Genomic DNA, 16,584 nt, shown 5'->3' on the forward strand with positions numbered 1-16,584 from the left:
CAATTATGAAACAAGATAATTATTATTTTTAAAATAAACATATTTTTAATTTATCTTTTGGAATTTTAAATCATTCCATAACAATTTTTTCTCCAAGCAAGTAACAAATCACTCATCAACATAACTCGTTGATTATAATCAACCTATCTAACAGACTATTAGATAGCGCTTGATTATAATCAACTTATGTAATAGATCCATCCATAAATACATACAACTGAGAAAAATTTGATGAAACAACATAATTATTGTTGTGATCAACCTATGTAATAGATTATAGGATAATGCTTGATTATAATCAACCTATGTAATAAATAGTCTATTTCATAATGCCTACAGGAGTTGTGTGCTCTTACTGCCAGTCCCAAGACCGAATAAAGGAGAGTTGCGTCAAGTTGGCAGCCGGCATCAAACTTTTGCCGTAACGTATGAATTTGTGCAATCTCACTTGATAATGGACTGGTGGAAAAGGATTCATGTAGCCACCCTAATTAGTTGGGATTAGGCGTAGATGATGATGGCGACAACGACGAATATGATTATGATGACGATGACGATGACGATGATGATATGAAACGAAACAGATTTTTATTGCATTTTCATAATTTTTAAATAATTATAAAATTAGTTTCTAAGAAAAATGAAAAACTTTTGGTGAATTGATAGATTGGCCACCTCATCAACATTCAACTTTCCACTCTTCAATGACCGATTTTATGGAAGGAAATCAAGGAAATTAGGATTACTCAAATTTCCTTTCCCCAATTGTTGAGATTTCCATGCCAATGCATTGCAATCACACATAACCGTGGGTTTCTAATCAAATCCATTCTAAGATATAACAGAAATAGGTTTTTTTTTTTTTTTTTCTTGATTTCTAATTTTTTTTTCTCACTGCTAGAGTTCTTGCTCCCTTACACTAGCGACACAAGTGACACCTAGAATTCACGGTCGAAAATATTGGCAATACATTGGCGATATCGATACATTATTGATACAAGTGACACCGGAAATCTACACAGTTGAAAATATTGGCGATATCGTTACATCAACAATACTTAGTGATACGTCACCGATACCTGGAATTTGTGATACTACTAGTGTTATCAGTCTCATTGAGCTGAAGATACGGATAATATCAAGGATATTATTGTAATATCGGGGATACTTTGAACAATGCTTCCACTCTCGAGTAGTGATTCTACCCAAATTTGAGATTTGATTGACAAAAAAGGACGGGGAGTGGCCAATCCAAATCCCCAAAAAATTTCACAAAAAATTGGGTTTTTCTAATTTTTCTCTACTTTTTCACAACTGTATTGGCAATAATACGAAGATATTGCCAATACAGGTAAACATATGCACTGGGGGTCAGCGATATACTGCCAACTAGTGTTCGAATTATCTCCGATATTATCGAAATATCTTCGATATTATCTGTATCTCCAACTCAGCGATGCCGGTAATACTAGTAGCGATACCGATAATACTGGTAGTGATACCGATAACGGTAGTAATATTAGAAATTCCAGGTATTAGCAATGTATCGCTAAGTATCGCTAGCGTATCAATATTGCTAATGTAATCGCCAATATTTTCAACTATGTAAATTCTAGGTGTCGCTTGTATTGCCAATGCATCAATATTGCCAATGTATCGCCAATATTTTCAACTATGAAAATTCTAGGTAATGCTTGTATCATAAGTGTATCGATGATATTTTAATAGTAAATTTTCATTTCAAATTTTTTTTTTTTCATAGGCACATGGTTGTATGTAGTGTTCAATTTGTCATTGATAATATTGATAATATTTCGATATTATCGATATCGCAACACGCGCGATATCGAGACCACAATCTTTCGTTTCCTTTCCAATTGTTGATGATTTCTTGGTGAAATATCATGTATTGTTAATATTTTGCAATATCGATGGATGTTTGGATGGTTAAATAGGTCGGATGGGATGGTTGGATTGATTTCTAACAACAACACATACTTTCAAGGCCCCATTAAATGGAAACTTGTTATGTATAAATTCTTTTTGCAATTTTTTTTTTAATTTCTAAATATGCAAATATGTCCATTTTAACATCTCCTGAAGTTTCGTTGAAAATTCCATCATTTTTTCCCATGTTTCCCTGCATTTCCGGTTATCAGCGATATTATCGGTGATATCGATATTGTTTCCGTATCCCTAGCCAGCGAAACTTGTAGTGATACAGATACTTCGAACATTGCTCCCAACATCAATTTATTTTCGATATTTTGGCGATATAAGAGGAAATATTGCCAATAAGAGTAATTTTTTTTAAAGAACTCATTATCTATATTGGCCACCTAAAGATACCGATAATATCTACTATATTATCAATAATATTGGTGATATTTTGAACGTTGGACGTATCAACTCGAATTAACGCGACCGAATTGCGGATTCGACTATTGCTAGGTTACAGTCCCAAAATCAAATAATTGGAAATATCCCAACCATGGATTCATGGACACTTATTTGTAGAAATATGACCATGGGATATTTTTATTTTTAACTGTCAAATAAATATCCATCGATTTGATATTCAGATGATTAAAAAGCTTAGTATTTTTTTCTCGAGTTATCATACATCTTAAGTGAGACCAATTTGGCAGTTTAATTTTGAATCACTTGCATGCCATGTATGCAAATTCTATGTCATTTTTTAAGTGTCTGTGTATCATCAGTCACACTCTGCTCACAGCATTCTAATATTTTATTACCCTCTATTTTGATAATTACCCAGTTATATTAACACTACTTTCTTTCCTTTTGTTTTTTTCTCCTTAGGAGAGGCTTGGCCCCACATCTGAAGTCCTTGATGGGGCCTTGGTGGTTTTCTCAGTTTGATCCAATATCTGAAGCTTCTCAAGCTGCTAGGCGATCCTTACAGGTTTGTTATGATTGCTTCTGATTGCTTTTCTTGCTAAACATTCTCAGTTGGGTTTGAATTTTTGGATTGCAATTCATTTTCTGTAATCCTATGTCTCCAGCTCGTGCATCTGCTGCCATGGAATATTTACCAAGATATCCAGTTTCTCTTTTGAATGATTAGATAGATATTCATTTTGTCATCCTAATTTAGGACATACACAGATCATTAAAGAAATAATTCTCTATTGCTCATTCAAGTTCAATTTCGGGAGCATTTTAGGTCAACCACGCCATATGCCATAGTCAGCAAACTACTTTGTGATAATCCGACTCTGCCAATGTTGAGTCTTGATGCCCAAGCTGAGGCGATAATACGGGAGATGATGGCAGTAAAATCTAAGGTAGGTCTAGCTGCAGTGTGCAAGTAGCCCAAATATGGATTTGGATACAAGGGCCAATTATCCAAAAAAGTTTGTTAAGTTCACATTATGTGCTGAATTTCTTTCCAAACTCCCGGTAAGCTGATTAGGTTTTTATCAAGAATTTAGAAGTTTGTAACTGTTGAGTATATGGTACATATAGAGATAGATGGAAGGATATATATATATATATATATATATATATATATATATATAGAGAGAGAGAGAGAGAGAGAGAGAGAGAGAGAGAGCTCCCCTCCAATATTTTATTAATAAAGAGAGTGTGCCCTAATTAATGTGAAAAGGCCAAATCGCCCCGACCTCCCCTCCAATATTTTATTAATAAAGAGAGTGTGCCCTAATTAATGTGAAAAGGCCAAATCGCCCCCTTCTGTTATGGAGAAAATGACTTGTAATTGTCTGTTATGGCTACCATTACTGTTATGGAATACCTTGCTCATATGTCTATAGATTGGGCGATACGCAGTGTTCAAATTGTCGGCGAAAAGTCGATAATATCGACGATATTATCGGTGTCGCCAGCCCTGCGACACCGAAAACCCCTTTTTTCGTTTCTCTCCTAGTTGTCGGCGAAATATCGGCGATTTTTTTGATATGGGCGATATTATCGAAATACGGGCGACATCATTGGGGCTGCGTGAATAAATCGGAAGAAAAATCGAAATATCGGGGCTGAAATTGCGTGAATACGTAAAAATTGGGGAAAAAATGAGAGTGATTTACGTACCTGGTTAATTGGAAGTCGGAACAGGAAGATCTTCTCGAATCTCGATCAACAGAGCTGGTACAGATTTAGGGATTTGAAATCTCCCGCAAAACCCTTCGCATATCATCGTCTCCTCGCAAAACCCTCTTTAGGGTTTTTTTTTTTGGTTTTTCCCTCCAACGAAAAACCCTCTCGCAGTCGCACCGGCCTTATCTAAGGTTTTCGTGGGAAATCGGTTACGGAGTACGCTTTTATCATACTGACTGAACTCAGTTGGGCCCACCTTGGATATATGTGGTCTATCTACGCCATCCATCTGTTTTTCCATCCACTTTAAGGGGTTGATCCCAAAATTGAAGCAAATCCAAAGATCAAGTGGATCATACCATAGGAAATGGTGGGTATAATGATTTCAACCGTTGAAACCTTTCTAGGCCCTAGCATGATGCATGTATCTTATCCATTCTGTTCTTCCATTTTTATGGATCATTTTAGGGCTTTATCCCAAAATCGAGAGGGATACGAATCTCAGGTGGACCACACCACAAGAAAATAATAGTGATTGGATATCAACCATTTAAATCCTCCTAAGGCCCACTGTACTGTTTATTTGACATCCAATCTGTTAATTAGGCCACACAGACCCAGATGAAGGTAAAAAACAAAGATCAGCTTGACCCAAAACTTTTATGGCCCCCAAAATTTTTTTAATGGTCTAAGTTCATTCAAAACTTTTTCCCGTAATGTGGTCCAATTAAGATTAGTATATACCTCATTTTTTTTTTCATACCACAAAATGATCTATAAAAATAGATAGATGGTATGGATGAAACACATAAATCGTAGTGGGCCCACGGAGCACCGACCACCAGCCATCCGCCAGTGGCAGTAGCCAATCTGTTTCAGCGGATGAGCGTGCGGATCACCTACCGCCTAGTCCGTTCGTAGCTCGGTACAGGAGAGGATCCAAGGGCCACTGAGGGACCACTGTGATGTATGAATCTTATCCACACCGTCCATCCATCTTTTCATATCATTCTAGAGTACTATACCAAAAATAAATCATATCAAAGGCTCAAGTGGACCACACCATAGGAAGCAATGATGCTAAGGATGCCCACCGTTGAAACCTTCCTATGGCCCACTGTATTATTTATTTTACATACAACCCTTTGATATGATAATATGCACCTAGATGGAGAGAAAAAAATAATAATCTTGATCTAAAACTTGTGGCCCTTAAGAATTTTTCAACGGTATTAATTTAATTACCACCGTGTGGCCCATTTGAGATTTAGGTATTATGTATTTGTTGGATAATGTTTTAAAATAATATGAAAAAATGAATGGACGATGCGGATAAATTTCATACATCACGGTGGCCTTTCATTGGCCATCGGATCCTCCACGCGCGTGGGATACCGGACTCGGATGAAAGCGGATTGCGTACTGAGTTACTCAGTACCCTCTTATGGTACCGAGTAAACTCTGTTGGGCCCACTGTGAATTCATGTGGTTTATCCACACCGTTCATACATTTTTACAGATTATTTTAAGGGTTGAGGCCAAAATTGAAGTATATCAAAAGCACAAGTAGACCATGCCACAGGAAACAGTGGAAGTATTAATTTCCACTGTTGAAACCTTTCTGAGGCTCCTAATGATGTTTATTTTTCATCCAAACTATTAATAACATAAAAAAAATATGGATGAAAGGAAAACACAAATATCATCTTTATGTAAAACTTATGTAGCCACGAAGAACTTTTGAACTGTAGAATTCAATTCACACTATTTCCGATGGTGTGATCCACTTGAGATTTGGATATTCTTAATATTTGGAATAAATATATAAATTTATATGATTAAACGGATGGACGGCATTGATACCGTGCATGAATGACGGTGGCCCCCACAGAGTTTATTCAGTATGCCTGGCGTACTAAGTTACTCGGTACGCAATCCGCTTCCAAAGTGGATTGGCTGGTGTAACACAAACCAGTGCGTTGATGTCACCAAGTTCTGTGGGTCCCATCACGAGGTATAAGTTATATCCAAACCGTCCTTCCACTTGGTGAGCTCTTCATAAGTCTTGATCTAAAAAATAAGACAGATCCAAAAATCAAGTGGACCACACTGTAAAAAGCAGTGGAGGATTGAACGCCCTGCGATTGATACCTTTTTGGGGTTCACATAAATTTTGATGTGGGAGAGTTTTGGTGCACGAAGCATTGGTGCTGAGGCCCATCATATAAACAGTTTGGATCACCGAATCATGGGACACCATACAATTACAAATTGAAAGAAAAATAAAATAAAATTTGAAAATTGGTCAAAAGTATAAATTCAATGGGCAAAATCAAACAGTTAAGATCAACTGGATCTATGCACTTCCATCTGTAATTTGTGTACATTAAGGAGCTCAAATGGCACTATATGTACCGGCATGGTAAATTGAGATGAGATCCAATCCATCCATCATGTGGTCCACTTGAGCTTTGGACATCCTTTTGGCCCCTATTAAATGGAAACTTATCATTTAATGCATTCTTTTTGTAATTTTTTTATTACTCAATATGTAAATATGTGTATTTAAGCATGTCCTGAAGTTTCACTGAAAAATTCTACCATTTTCTCTATGTTTCCACCATTTTCCCTGCATTTCCAGTTATCGGCGATATTATCGGCGATAACGATATTATATCTTTATCTTTGCCCAGCGAAACTTGTAGCGATACCGACAACTCGAACACTGGCGATACGTATGTATGTATGGCTCCATATCTGGCCTGTAAAACTGCACGGCATTAACTATCATCAATTCACATCTTGTAATAAACTTTTTCATATTGGCTGCTAATCAAGGCCTTTGCGAACACATTGACAAGTTGATATTGAGATTTGATAATTGGAGTGAATATTTTGTTGTCGGAAACCTTCTCGTGAGTGAAGTGGCAGTCTTCTTTGATGTGTTTGGTCCTTTGATGAAACATAGGATTATTAACGTTATACGGAACTTCCTAATTATCATGATGCAACTGCATTGGCTACTTCACTAAGAATCTCTTCTCCTATAAATCAATTTCCGAGTATCAGCGATATTATTGATATCGCTAGCTCGACGATACAATGACACAAACTCTTAAAAAATGTCAGCTATCAAAGAAAAAATTGTCGTTGATACATCGCTATGTATCAATACATGGGTGATACATTTAAAATATCACCAAAACCCCCTTCGTATAAATAACAAGTGTCCCTTGTATCGACGATGTTCTTGCCAATACAAGTTGAAACCCCTATTCACACTAATACAAATGAAAACCCCTCTTGAGATAGCATACGTGAATAAATTGCAGAAATTTGATAAAAAAAAATGAAAAATTGACGTTTTTAGAATTTTTTTTTTCCAAATCTGAGTGGGGTGTATTTTGGCACCTCATCTTCCATCTTTGTGGATCGAACCTCCCATTTGTGGGAATCATTGCGGACTGAAAGGTCAATGGGCCGAAATCAAGAAACAAAGAAAAAAAAATTTGAAAACAATTTTTTTTCGTGGGGGGGGGCGGGGATGGGGAAAACGTGTGTAAATCTATGAAATATATATATATATATATATATATATATATATATATATATATATATATATATCAGTGTTTCAAATAGCGCCCGTAGCGTAGCGTTGCTGTAGCGCTACGTAGCGTCTCAAATAACGTAAATCCCCTGTAGCGTACGCTACAACTACATTGTATTTTTTTTATACTATTTTACTATTTATTATTTTTTTCACGTTTTCTTTGTTTCTAATGTTGAGGAATGTGACACTTGTATTGTACTTGATACTTTTAACCTATGAGATTTTTTTTTCTATTCATAATTGTGACATATGGTTTCAATTAGACATTATTAATTAAAGTGGTTTGCTTAGAAAGTTGTTGATGTGATAATTATTTGATTTGGCTTATATGTAGATTGGCTTTTGATAAATAATAACTAATAACTTTTTTAAACATGCTTATAATTGATAAAATGAATCATCTTTTAGGCATTTTTATTATTTTTTTCCTTTTTTTTTTTCACTATTTGTTATATTTGTCCTATTGTTAAATTAAAAAATATATGTATCGTGTAGCTTACGCTACATGCTATAGAGGGCTGAGCGCTACGCATCACGCTATATATATATATAAGTAAACATAATGATACAATTTTTTGAAAAACTTATGTTTGGTTTTTATAGATGATTGTCGATGAGTAATTTGTTATATTTTTCATTAAAAATGATTTTTTTGGAGTTTTTAAAAGTACGAAAAAAATAAAAAAAATCTATCTACTTTCTAGACAATATTTATTATTTTTGGATAATTACATATGCATGTATGATATATGTGCATGTGTATGTGTGCAATGATGGATGTGTTATGCATTTATGGGTGGATAATTGTAAGACCCGACCCGAGTTCCTGTAATGTGCATGTGTGTGAGTGAGTATGCATTTCATTTCTTGTGATCCCGCCGTCCTACCGGTCGAATTCCGGCGACCCGCGACCCTCGGATTATGTTTGCGGTCATCCTTAAGTCCGGTCACGTAGACCCAACTCGGATCGACCCAAGACCTATGCCATCTTGTTCGCATTGTCGTTGCAGTTCCAACGACGTGTCTTGTGCGTTCATCTGATATATGGATCAAAAGTTATGAACATTACATAGTATAACCTTTAATCATGTGGCTTTTGTGCAATGCATGTGGACCATCTCCTTGGCACAAGTCCCTATACACACTGCACACTACACAATTTTTTTGGAAACCACCACCCACCTCAACACACTACACAAGCCTAGCCTAAAGCTTAAGCATTGTAATCTCCTCCCCTAGGCAATCATGACCTCTCTTACAAACTCATCATGACATCTCTCTCTCTCTCTCTCTCTCTCTCTCTCTCTCTCTCTCTTTATTCTCTGCCTCCCCTCTCATTTCCCTCCATTGCTAGCAACACTCTACTCCAACTTCCCCTTTTCCCTCTTTTCTCCAGCCCTCTAATCCTCAAAATGCTTCCAATCCCACCATTAAAAACAAATCTCCACCATTAAAACCTCTTCTTAGGCTCAAGATCTTCATGGTGAAGAAGTTTGGAGGCTTGCTTTGCATGTGGGGAATATAATTTTTTTATTTCTTTCCTGACCTTTAATCTTCTCTTTTCTTCATAAATGGATCATATGGGACCCACCAATCCATGGTGGGGATCCCATTTGACCCCTTGGATGTGGCCCTTTAGCCCATCCTGCATGCATGTCATGATCTATGATGAGGCCATTCTCCATGGAGTCCATCATGGTGTATCTTATGATCTACTCCATTTCAAGGTCATCTAGACCTTAAATACCATGTTGGGATGGCATTCCAACCATCCATTTTAGTTATGGATCATGCATGCATTAGTTTATTATTACATGTACAATCTATATAGTTGTATGGATGAGATTGAATCTTGGGAGGGCCCATTAGTAGTGGGGCCCTACCCCATGGCCGGATTGTGCTTCTTCTCCATCTTTTCTTTCCTGTCTTTATAGTAAATCTGATGTATGTGTGGCCCACCTGATGTGCCATGCAACCAGGCTCAAGTGGTTGGACGCCTAGGCCCGCCTTGTTGCCCCATGTTGTTAGCATGATTTGGACAGCCTTTGGGCTTGATTTTATGGATGATATTAGAAGGGGCTTGGGTCTGAGAGTTGTGTGACCCATCTAGGTGGACCCCACCTTGAGGAAATGATGAGTTATTTCCCTTTTATTTATCTTTTGGGCTGGTTTGGACAGCAATATGTTGTTGTCCATATTGCTGGAAATTTCTGTTGTAGCTGATTGTTTGGCATGGATTTGGTCTATAATTTTTCCATTGGTGGGCCACATCCCTGGACCCCACCTTGTAGTACATATATGAGGGAACCTAAAACCTATTTTTCCCAAATTTTTTGAGGCCATTGATCCATCCCATTGGAGGCTCAGATTAAGGTCTATCAAAATTCTACACTTAGCAGATTTGCTGGACACTTTGAATTCCGTAAATTAATTAAAATACTTCTGCTAATCTAAAAATCATGAAAATTTACAGAGAGGTGGCCCACCCATGGTAGGACCCACCTACCAATTTTTGGGGCCAACGGACCCCTGTGCACACCGTGGCAAGGGCTGGACTAGCCCACTACGCTGGGACGCCTAGGTCAAACAGATTTTCTGGACAGTCTGTTTTCTTTAAATTAATTAAAATATTTCTAAGTATCCAAAAATTCTGAAATTTTGTGGAGGTGTGGCCCACCCATGGAAGGACCACCCTGCAAATTTTCGGGGCCATCGGGCCCTTGTACCATCCGTGGTGCAGCTTGGAGTGGCCCACCAGGCTGGGACGCTCAGGCTGGGGCGTCCAGCCTTGGCTAGCCGTCCAGGCCACCTTGTGGGCCCACCTTAATGTATTTTGTGTCCCACCGTTCATCCAAGTGGGGTCCATAGGGGGTGTGATCATTTCCTCCTTCAGTGGCATTCAATTGGGACCCATTTGGATGGATTTTGGGCCAATTACCCAGGCCCATAGGACTGCCTACCCTTGGGACGCCCAGCCCATTGGGCTGCTGCTGGACGTCCAGTCCAGCAACATGGCCCACCTGATTTTTGTGTTTTAATCACTCCTTCATCTGGTGGGACCCTTTGTGACTTGTATGGGCCACTAGAGATTAAAATAATTGTATAAATAAATTTTTATTGAGTTTCCAGCAAGCCCAGATAGTGGGTGGGCTGGAATTTCAGCATTAGGCCCAAGGTTGCTACCCACAATGTACGTTTTGGGGCAGCATGGCCCACCAGATTTGGGGACATTATTACACATATCTTGCCCTATTTTGATTAGATTTTTGGGCTTAATTAGTGCACGATCAAGGCCTACTTTAAATGGGTTTTTATTAAAACAATATTCATAGTTAATTATTGGGTTTTCCTAGGCCCATTGTCTTGAAACTTTCTTGATAGGCCCCTGACCTTTGGGCCTATATTTAATACACTATTGTGATAGGTTTTATGGGCCAAAATACTCAAGTAGTTGGGCCCTTGCTTGCCCATTAAAATAAACCCATACTTGGGCCGAGGTGTGAGGCCCAACTTACTTGTTTTAAATATAAGGATTACCCATATGTTGGAATAATGGGCTACCCATTAGGCCCACCACAATATGTGGGTTTATGATCTTCATGGTTGGGCCCAAACCTTGCCTATGGGCCCACCATATTGCTTATGAGTTGGGCTTTGTATGTTTGCCCACTAGACCCATGATTGGTTTAGTCCTTGGGCCTTGATTTGTATTTGGTTAGAGGCGGGCTACCTCTTGGGAACCAGTTGAGGTTGGATGTCCTCCTGGGTGTTCCTAAGGTAAGCCCATGGGTTCTTCTATGGATGGTTAAAGGCCCACCACAGGCCCTAGGCCATTTGTTTATGGCTCAATGTGAATGTATGTGGAGCCTACCTTAACGCATGTTTGGTCCAGGCCATCTAAGCCTTGGATCGCCCGATCATGGAGGCACTCTCTGCCTTGGATTGCTGCTGGATTCACAATCCAGTAGCAGGCCCACTTGATCTTTTCATGGTGTATACATACCCTCCATCTGGTGGGGCCCCCTGTGAATATTGTTGGCCTTCATGAGATTGTTTCCATGTAGTTGATTAATTTCTGTACTTTAGTAGGTTCAGGAAGTCAAACGGGCCAAAAGTTTATCAAAGGGCCTTAAATGTACATTTTTATGGTTAAAACTTTATTTGGCTATGTGGCCCACCATATTGAGAACTTGTGAACGTGTTGCATGCTTATGTTTTCTTATAATCTTTGGGCTTAATCAGTGCATTCTTTTGGGTCACCTTTAGTGATCACATTAGGACCCCATCTTAGATAAGATTTTGGGGCAGACCGTGGGCCCAGAGTGGGTTAGGACGTCCCAGCTTGGCCCAGCCATACATTGGGCCGACTTCCACCATTTTGATGGACTTGTGGGCTGAGATAAGAATGGTATTGGGCCCTTGGTTGCCCGCTTAAATTGCTAGTTATTGGACTGATGTAGTGCGGCCCATTTCATCCAAACTTAAACTTATTTTTGGATCATACATTGTGTATGCTGGCTGCCCACCAAGTCCAACTTAATGTATGGAATTCGATGGCCATTAGGAATTAGGCCTTCGGCCTTAATTCCCCTCTTGGGGCCCATGTTGTTGAATGTAGCATTAGACCCTTTTTCTTATGGCCCATTATGAGGGATATATGTATGTGGCCACCTATTTTTATCTTGATTGTGGGCCTTGGGCATTCTATCCATATAGTTCATGGTTGATATGCCTTTTGGGGAATGGTGGTTAAACTTCCCATTATGGACCCCCCTAGGCCCGGTAGTATCTAAGTGTGATTGGATGCCCATCTTAGACTTTTGTTAGGGCCATTTCTACATTATTTAGTCCTGTAGCTTATATGCTTAGTCTCGTGGACTACCCTAGGTAAATGGGCCTCCACTGGAGGTTGGTTCCTTATGGATATTGTCTAAATACATAATCTTGTTCCCTTCTTGGATAGGAGGAATGTACCGCATTGTATATCGCCGTATAACGCGTCTAGATTCATCTTCATGGCCCATGTGCATCATTGTATACTTGAATGACACTGTGTGTGTGTGGTTATGATTGTGCCATTAGGCATTGCATGATACCTTCCCCGAGGGACGTAATATCCCCTCTTGAGCATGTTGGATGCTTAGAATTGATGCATGGCTGATTGTGTGATTCATATATTTGGCATTGCATAGCATATGAACATTATCGCCCTTGCTTCATCAGGGCTGTAGCCTCCACAGATACATCGTGGATGGTCATGTTTGGACATCGGAAACGTTACTTGAGCATATAGGGTGCATAGGATGCCCATAGGTGAAATTTTCAAAACTTCCATGGTACTAAGGATCTGCTCAAACGCCGTGACCGGGTGGAAACATGAGCGCACGAGGGCCTTACACCTTTAGGCCGCGACTCCCACTGTCGTGTAGTCGGTTGGATTGGGGTGTGGCCTTACCTGTCTGAGGGAAAGAGGGCAATAGCTAGGCTGAGTCTGACCAGCTCGTGAATGGGTCTGCTACCGTCAGGGCTTGCTGGTGATTGGCTGTCCATTGGCGGGTAGTGAGGTCTCCTACGCTCGTTTGGCTGTGCGGATCTGTAGAGCGGCAGTCATCCAGCAGTGTACTGGACCCCAGTGATTTCCTTATGATTGGAAATGTACTTGATATGTGGATTGGATATGAGCACTGACATCACTTCGCATCGCATTTGCATCGGCTACATAAGCCCCTTTATGCATTGCCTTGGTAAGGCGTCCAGTACTCGTTGCATTATATTCATGATAAGCCTCGGTAAGGCTAGCGATATTATCATTGATCATATTTTCCCCTCCTGTATCTCCTTTTATTCTTCTATGCACCATCGTCACAGACTTCCACCACCCTCTAAGCTTCTATAAGCTTACGCACGATTGATGCGTGCAGGAGATCCTAGGTTAGCATCGTAGCGGCAGAGCTTTGATTAGAGTTGATCCGAGGACTCCCAGTGTTGTAGATCTTCTTCCTCTTTTTGCTATCAGATGTATTTCCTTTCTGCAATGTACTTGTGAAAGTTCAAATTTATAGTGGATTTTGTGATGTGTCTTTTTGTTATTTTCGAGATTTACTTGCTGTGATCTTGGGTATGCTCATATTGGCAACGGTTATATGGTTATGGAAATCCTCCTTGTGGGATCCTAGGATCGGAACCTGCTTCAGGAGCCGAGAATGGGGTACTACGGAGGCTGTTGCGGCCAGAACCAGCCATCGGGTTCCTTATGAGTCCAGTTATCGAGTCTGGGGCGTGACAATAATAGATGCATGTCTGTACACATGATGTGAGGATGCCTTAGTGTATGCATCCATGGATGGCTGGATGGCTAGATAGACATGTATGGTTGTGTATGTATGCATGTATGCATCAATGGATGGATGCATTATTGTATGCATACATACATGCATGGATGGATGGATGGATCATGTATACGTGTATCCATATATGCATGGATGGATGGATGGATGTTTGGTTGGATGGATGGATGGATCATGTGTGCGTGTATGTATGTATATATATGCATGGATGGATGGATGTATTAGTGTATGTATGTATGCATGGAGGGATAGATTATTAGTATCTGTATGCATGCCCCACCATCCCTAGAACTTCCCCCTACTCCACTACCCCCTATTCCACTTGGTCATGCCGCCTCAACACCTCCCTAATCTCCCTCTCCTGCGCATGTCGTTCATCTCTTATCTTTACATTTTTTTTTCCAGTACAATCCTCATCTCTGCTCGCACATCCTGTAGGGACTTTGGGTAATCCACATTGCCACAGCCACCCACTAAATGCTTTTTCAAGTGGGTCCCTCCTCTCTCACTCTTCGACACATGGCCACATAAATTGTATATACTCTCGAATTGATTATCGAGAGTGGGCCGGCCGTATCTCCATCCTATATCATGCTCTCCCTCCTCTTCCTCCTGGCATACTTTACTTGCAAAAGAACACTTTCTTAACAAAGGCAAGTTAATACATTGAAAATAAATTTTGGAAAAAATTAAAATGTTAATATTTTTTATTATTAAAAAAAAATTATTCTGAAAATTAAGAAAGCCCATTAAATCAGCAGATCAGCCCTCATACATGTATGGTATCATGTTTAGAGTGCAACATTGCAAGCAATTTGGGAGAAATCGATGAAATTTAAAAATTTCCCCAATTTCCTCAAATCGGCCCACGTACACTTGAATTTCAAAATTAGAGTGTATATGATGATCATTTCATCAAACACTCCCAAAAACCTCGAAATTAGTCTCAATTCACAGCTGGTTAAAGGTAAATTTCAAAAAATTAACATTTTAATATATATATTATTTTTTTTTTTCCAAAATTTGAATAAAAGTTAACAAATCAGTAGATCAGGCCGCAGACATGCTTGAGATTTCTTGTTTGGAGTGCAACATTGCAATCAATTTGGGCGGAATTGGGAAAATTTCGAAAATTTCCCAATTTCCCCAAATCGGCCCTCCTACACTCGAATTTCGAAACTCGAGTATATGTGATGATTATTCATTAGACACTCCTAAAATACCTCGAAATTAGTCGCAATACACAGCTGGTTGAAGGTAAATTTTGAAAGAAAAAATAATATTTGAATAAATGTTTATTAATTTTTAATTAAAAAATATTTTTTTTCCTAAAATATGAAAAAATTTTCACAAATCAGTAGATCAGGCCTCATACATGCTTGGTTTCATGTTTGGAGTACAACATTGCAAGCAATTTGGGCGAACTTGGGGAAATTTTGAGAATTCCCCAATTTCTCCTAAATCGGCCCACCTACACTCAAATATCCAAATCCAAGCTGGAAATCATTGATTTTCCCTTCAAAAGATGAAGAATCAAAGGTTTCTTTTTCATTTCACACTCATTTTACATGATTTAAATTCAAGTAAATGGATTGAAATGAAAAATATGTCACAGATTGAGCAACGACCCCAAATCCGAAAAGATGATGATTCCAGCTTCAAGTTTTCATTTTCCTCCCAAAATCTTCAAGAAGATGGACCAAAATCCACCTAAGACTAACCTAGGAGGAGGAAATTTGAAGGAAAAAATATATATATATATATTTTTGGGGTGGGGGGGTGGGGTGGTGGTTCCGAGTTTTTTTCGGATAGAAAGAAGTTCTTGATCGACAAATATCGACAATATCTGGTATAAAAGCAATGCAAACAGGCAGGATATCGGGCGACATATCTCCAATATCGATGATAAATTATGATATCAACGATATATCATATGATATCCAAGAATTCTGTAATTTTTTTTTTTAATTACTCTAGGGGGTTTCCTGTCACTGGATCGCGATACCGATAATATTGGCCAATATTATTGATATTAAGAACACTGCACCCCACAAAGCCCAAATATAGGGAAGGAGGGCAAGCCTCGAAAACACTTTCCCTTCTTTTCCTACACCTCCCTGTTGCCATGCTCAAAAGAACCATTTGATGGACCCAACATCAACCACTCCATCCTAAAGCTTTCAAAGAACCTCACTCACAATCCTCTAGCCAAAGGGAGGTTCACAAAAAGGTGGTCTACCGATTCAACATTTTGCATACACAGATGTTAGGAATGATCATCTTCTTCTTTTGAAGGTTGTTGATCACTAACACTTTGTTCCTTCCCATAAGCAAAGGCTGCCACTTTCGGGGAAGCTTCGTAATGCTAGACGAGAAGTGTACCCACTATGCCACCAGGTGAGGCCACATGCATCATATTGTAGAATGAATGAATTCAAAACCAGCTTGATTGTACTTGTTCCACACCGTACGATTTTTCTCATCGACCGACAAATGATAGCATAAAGATGCCCTAGTACCAAGTTAAAGTTTTCCACCTCCTCATCT

General features: G+C 39.1%; 1 protein-coding gene across 3 annotated transcripts in view; it reads left to right on the top strand.

Annotated features, from left to right (window-relative positions):
- The window catches only part of LOC131223924 (E3 ubiquitin-protein ligase listerin), a 172,841-nt gene that overhangs the window by 83,365 nt on the left and 72,892 nt on the right, over positions 1-16,584 (top strand). For 2 of the 3 annotated variants that reach the window (XM_058219513.1, XM_058219515.1), the window contains one exon: positions 2,824-2,926. The exons of the other annotated variant lie outside the window; for it this stretch is intronic. In XM_058219513.1, the coding sequence (XP_058075496.1) occupies positions 2,824-2,926 (103 nt within the window). The remainder of the gene's footprint in view (positions 1-2,823; positions 2,927-16,584) is intronic. 3 annotated transcript variants of the gene reach the window in all.

This window comes from Magnolia sinica, chromosome 13 (assembly GCF_029962835.1).
Source record: "Magnolia sinica isolate HGM2019 chromosome 13, MsV1, whole genome shotgun sequence".
Classification (NCBI taxonomy): domain Eukaryota; kingdom Viridiplantae; phylum Streptophyta; class Magnoliopsida; order Magnoliales; family Magnoliaceae; genus Magnolia; species Magnolia sinica.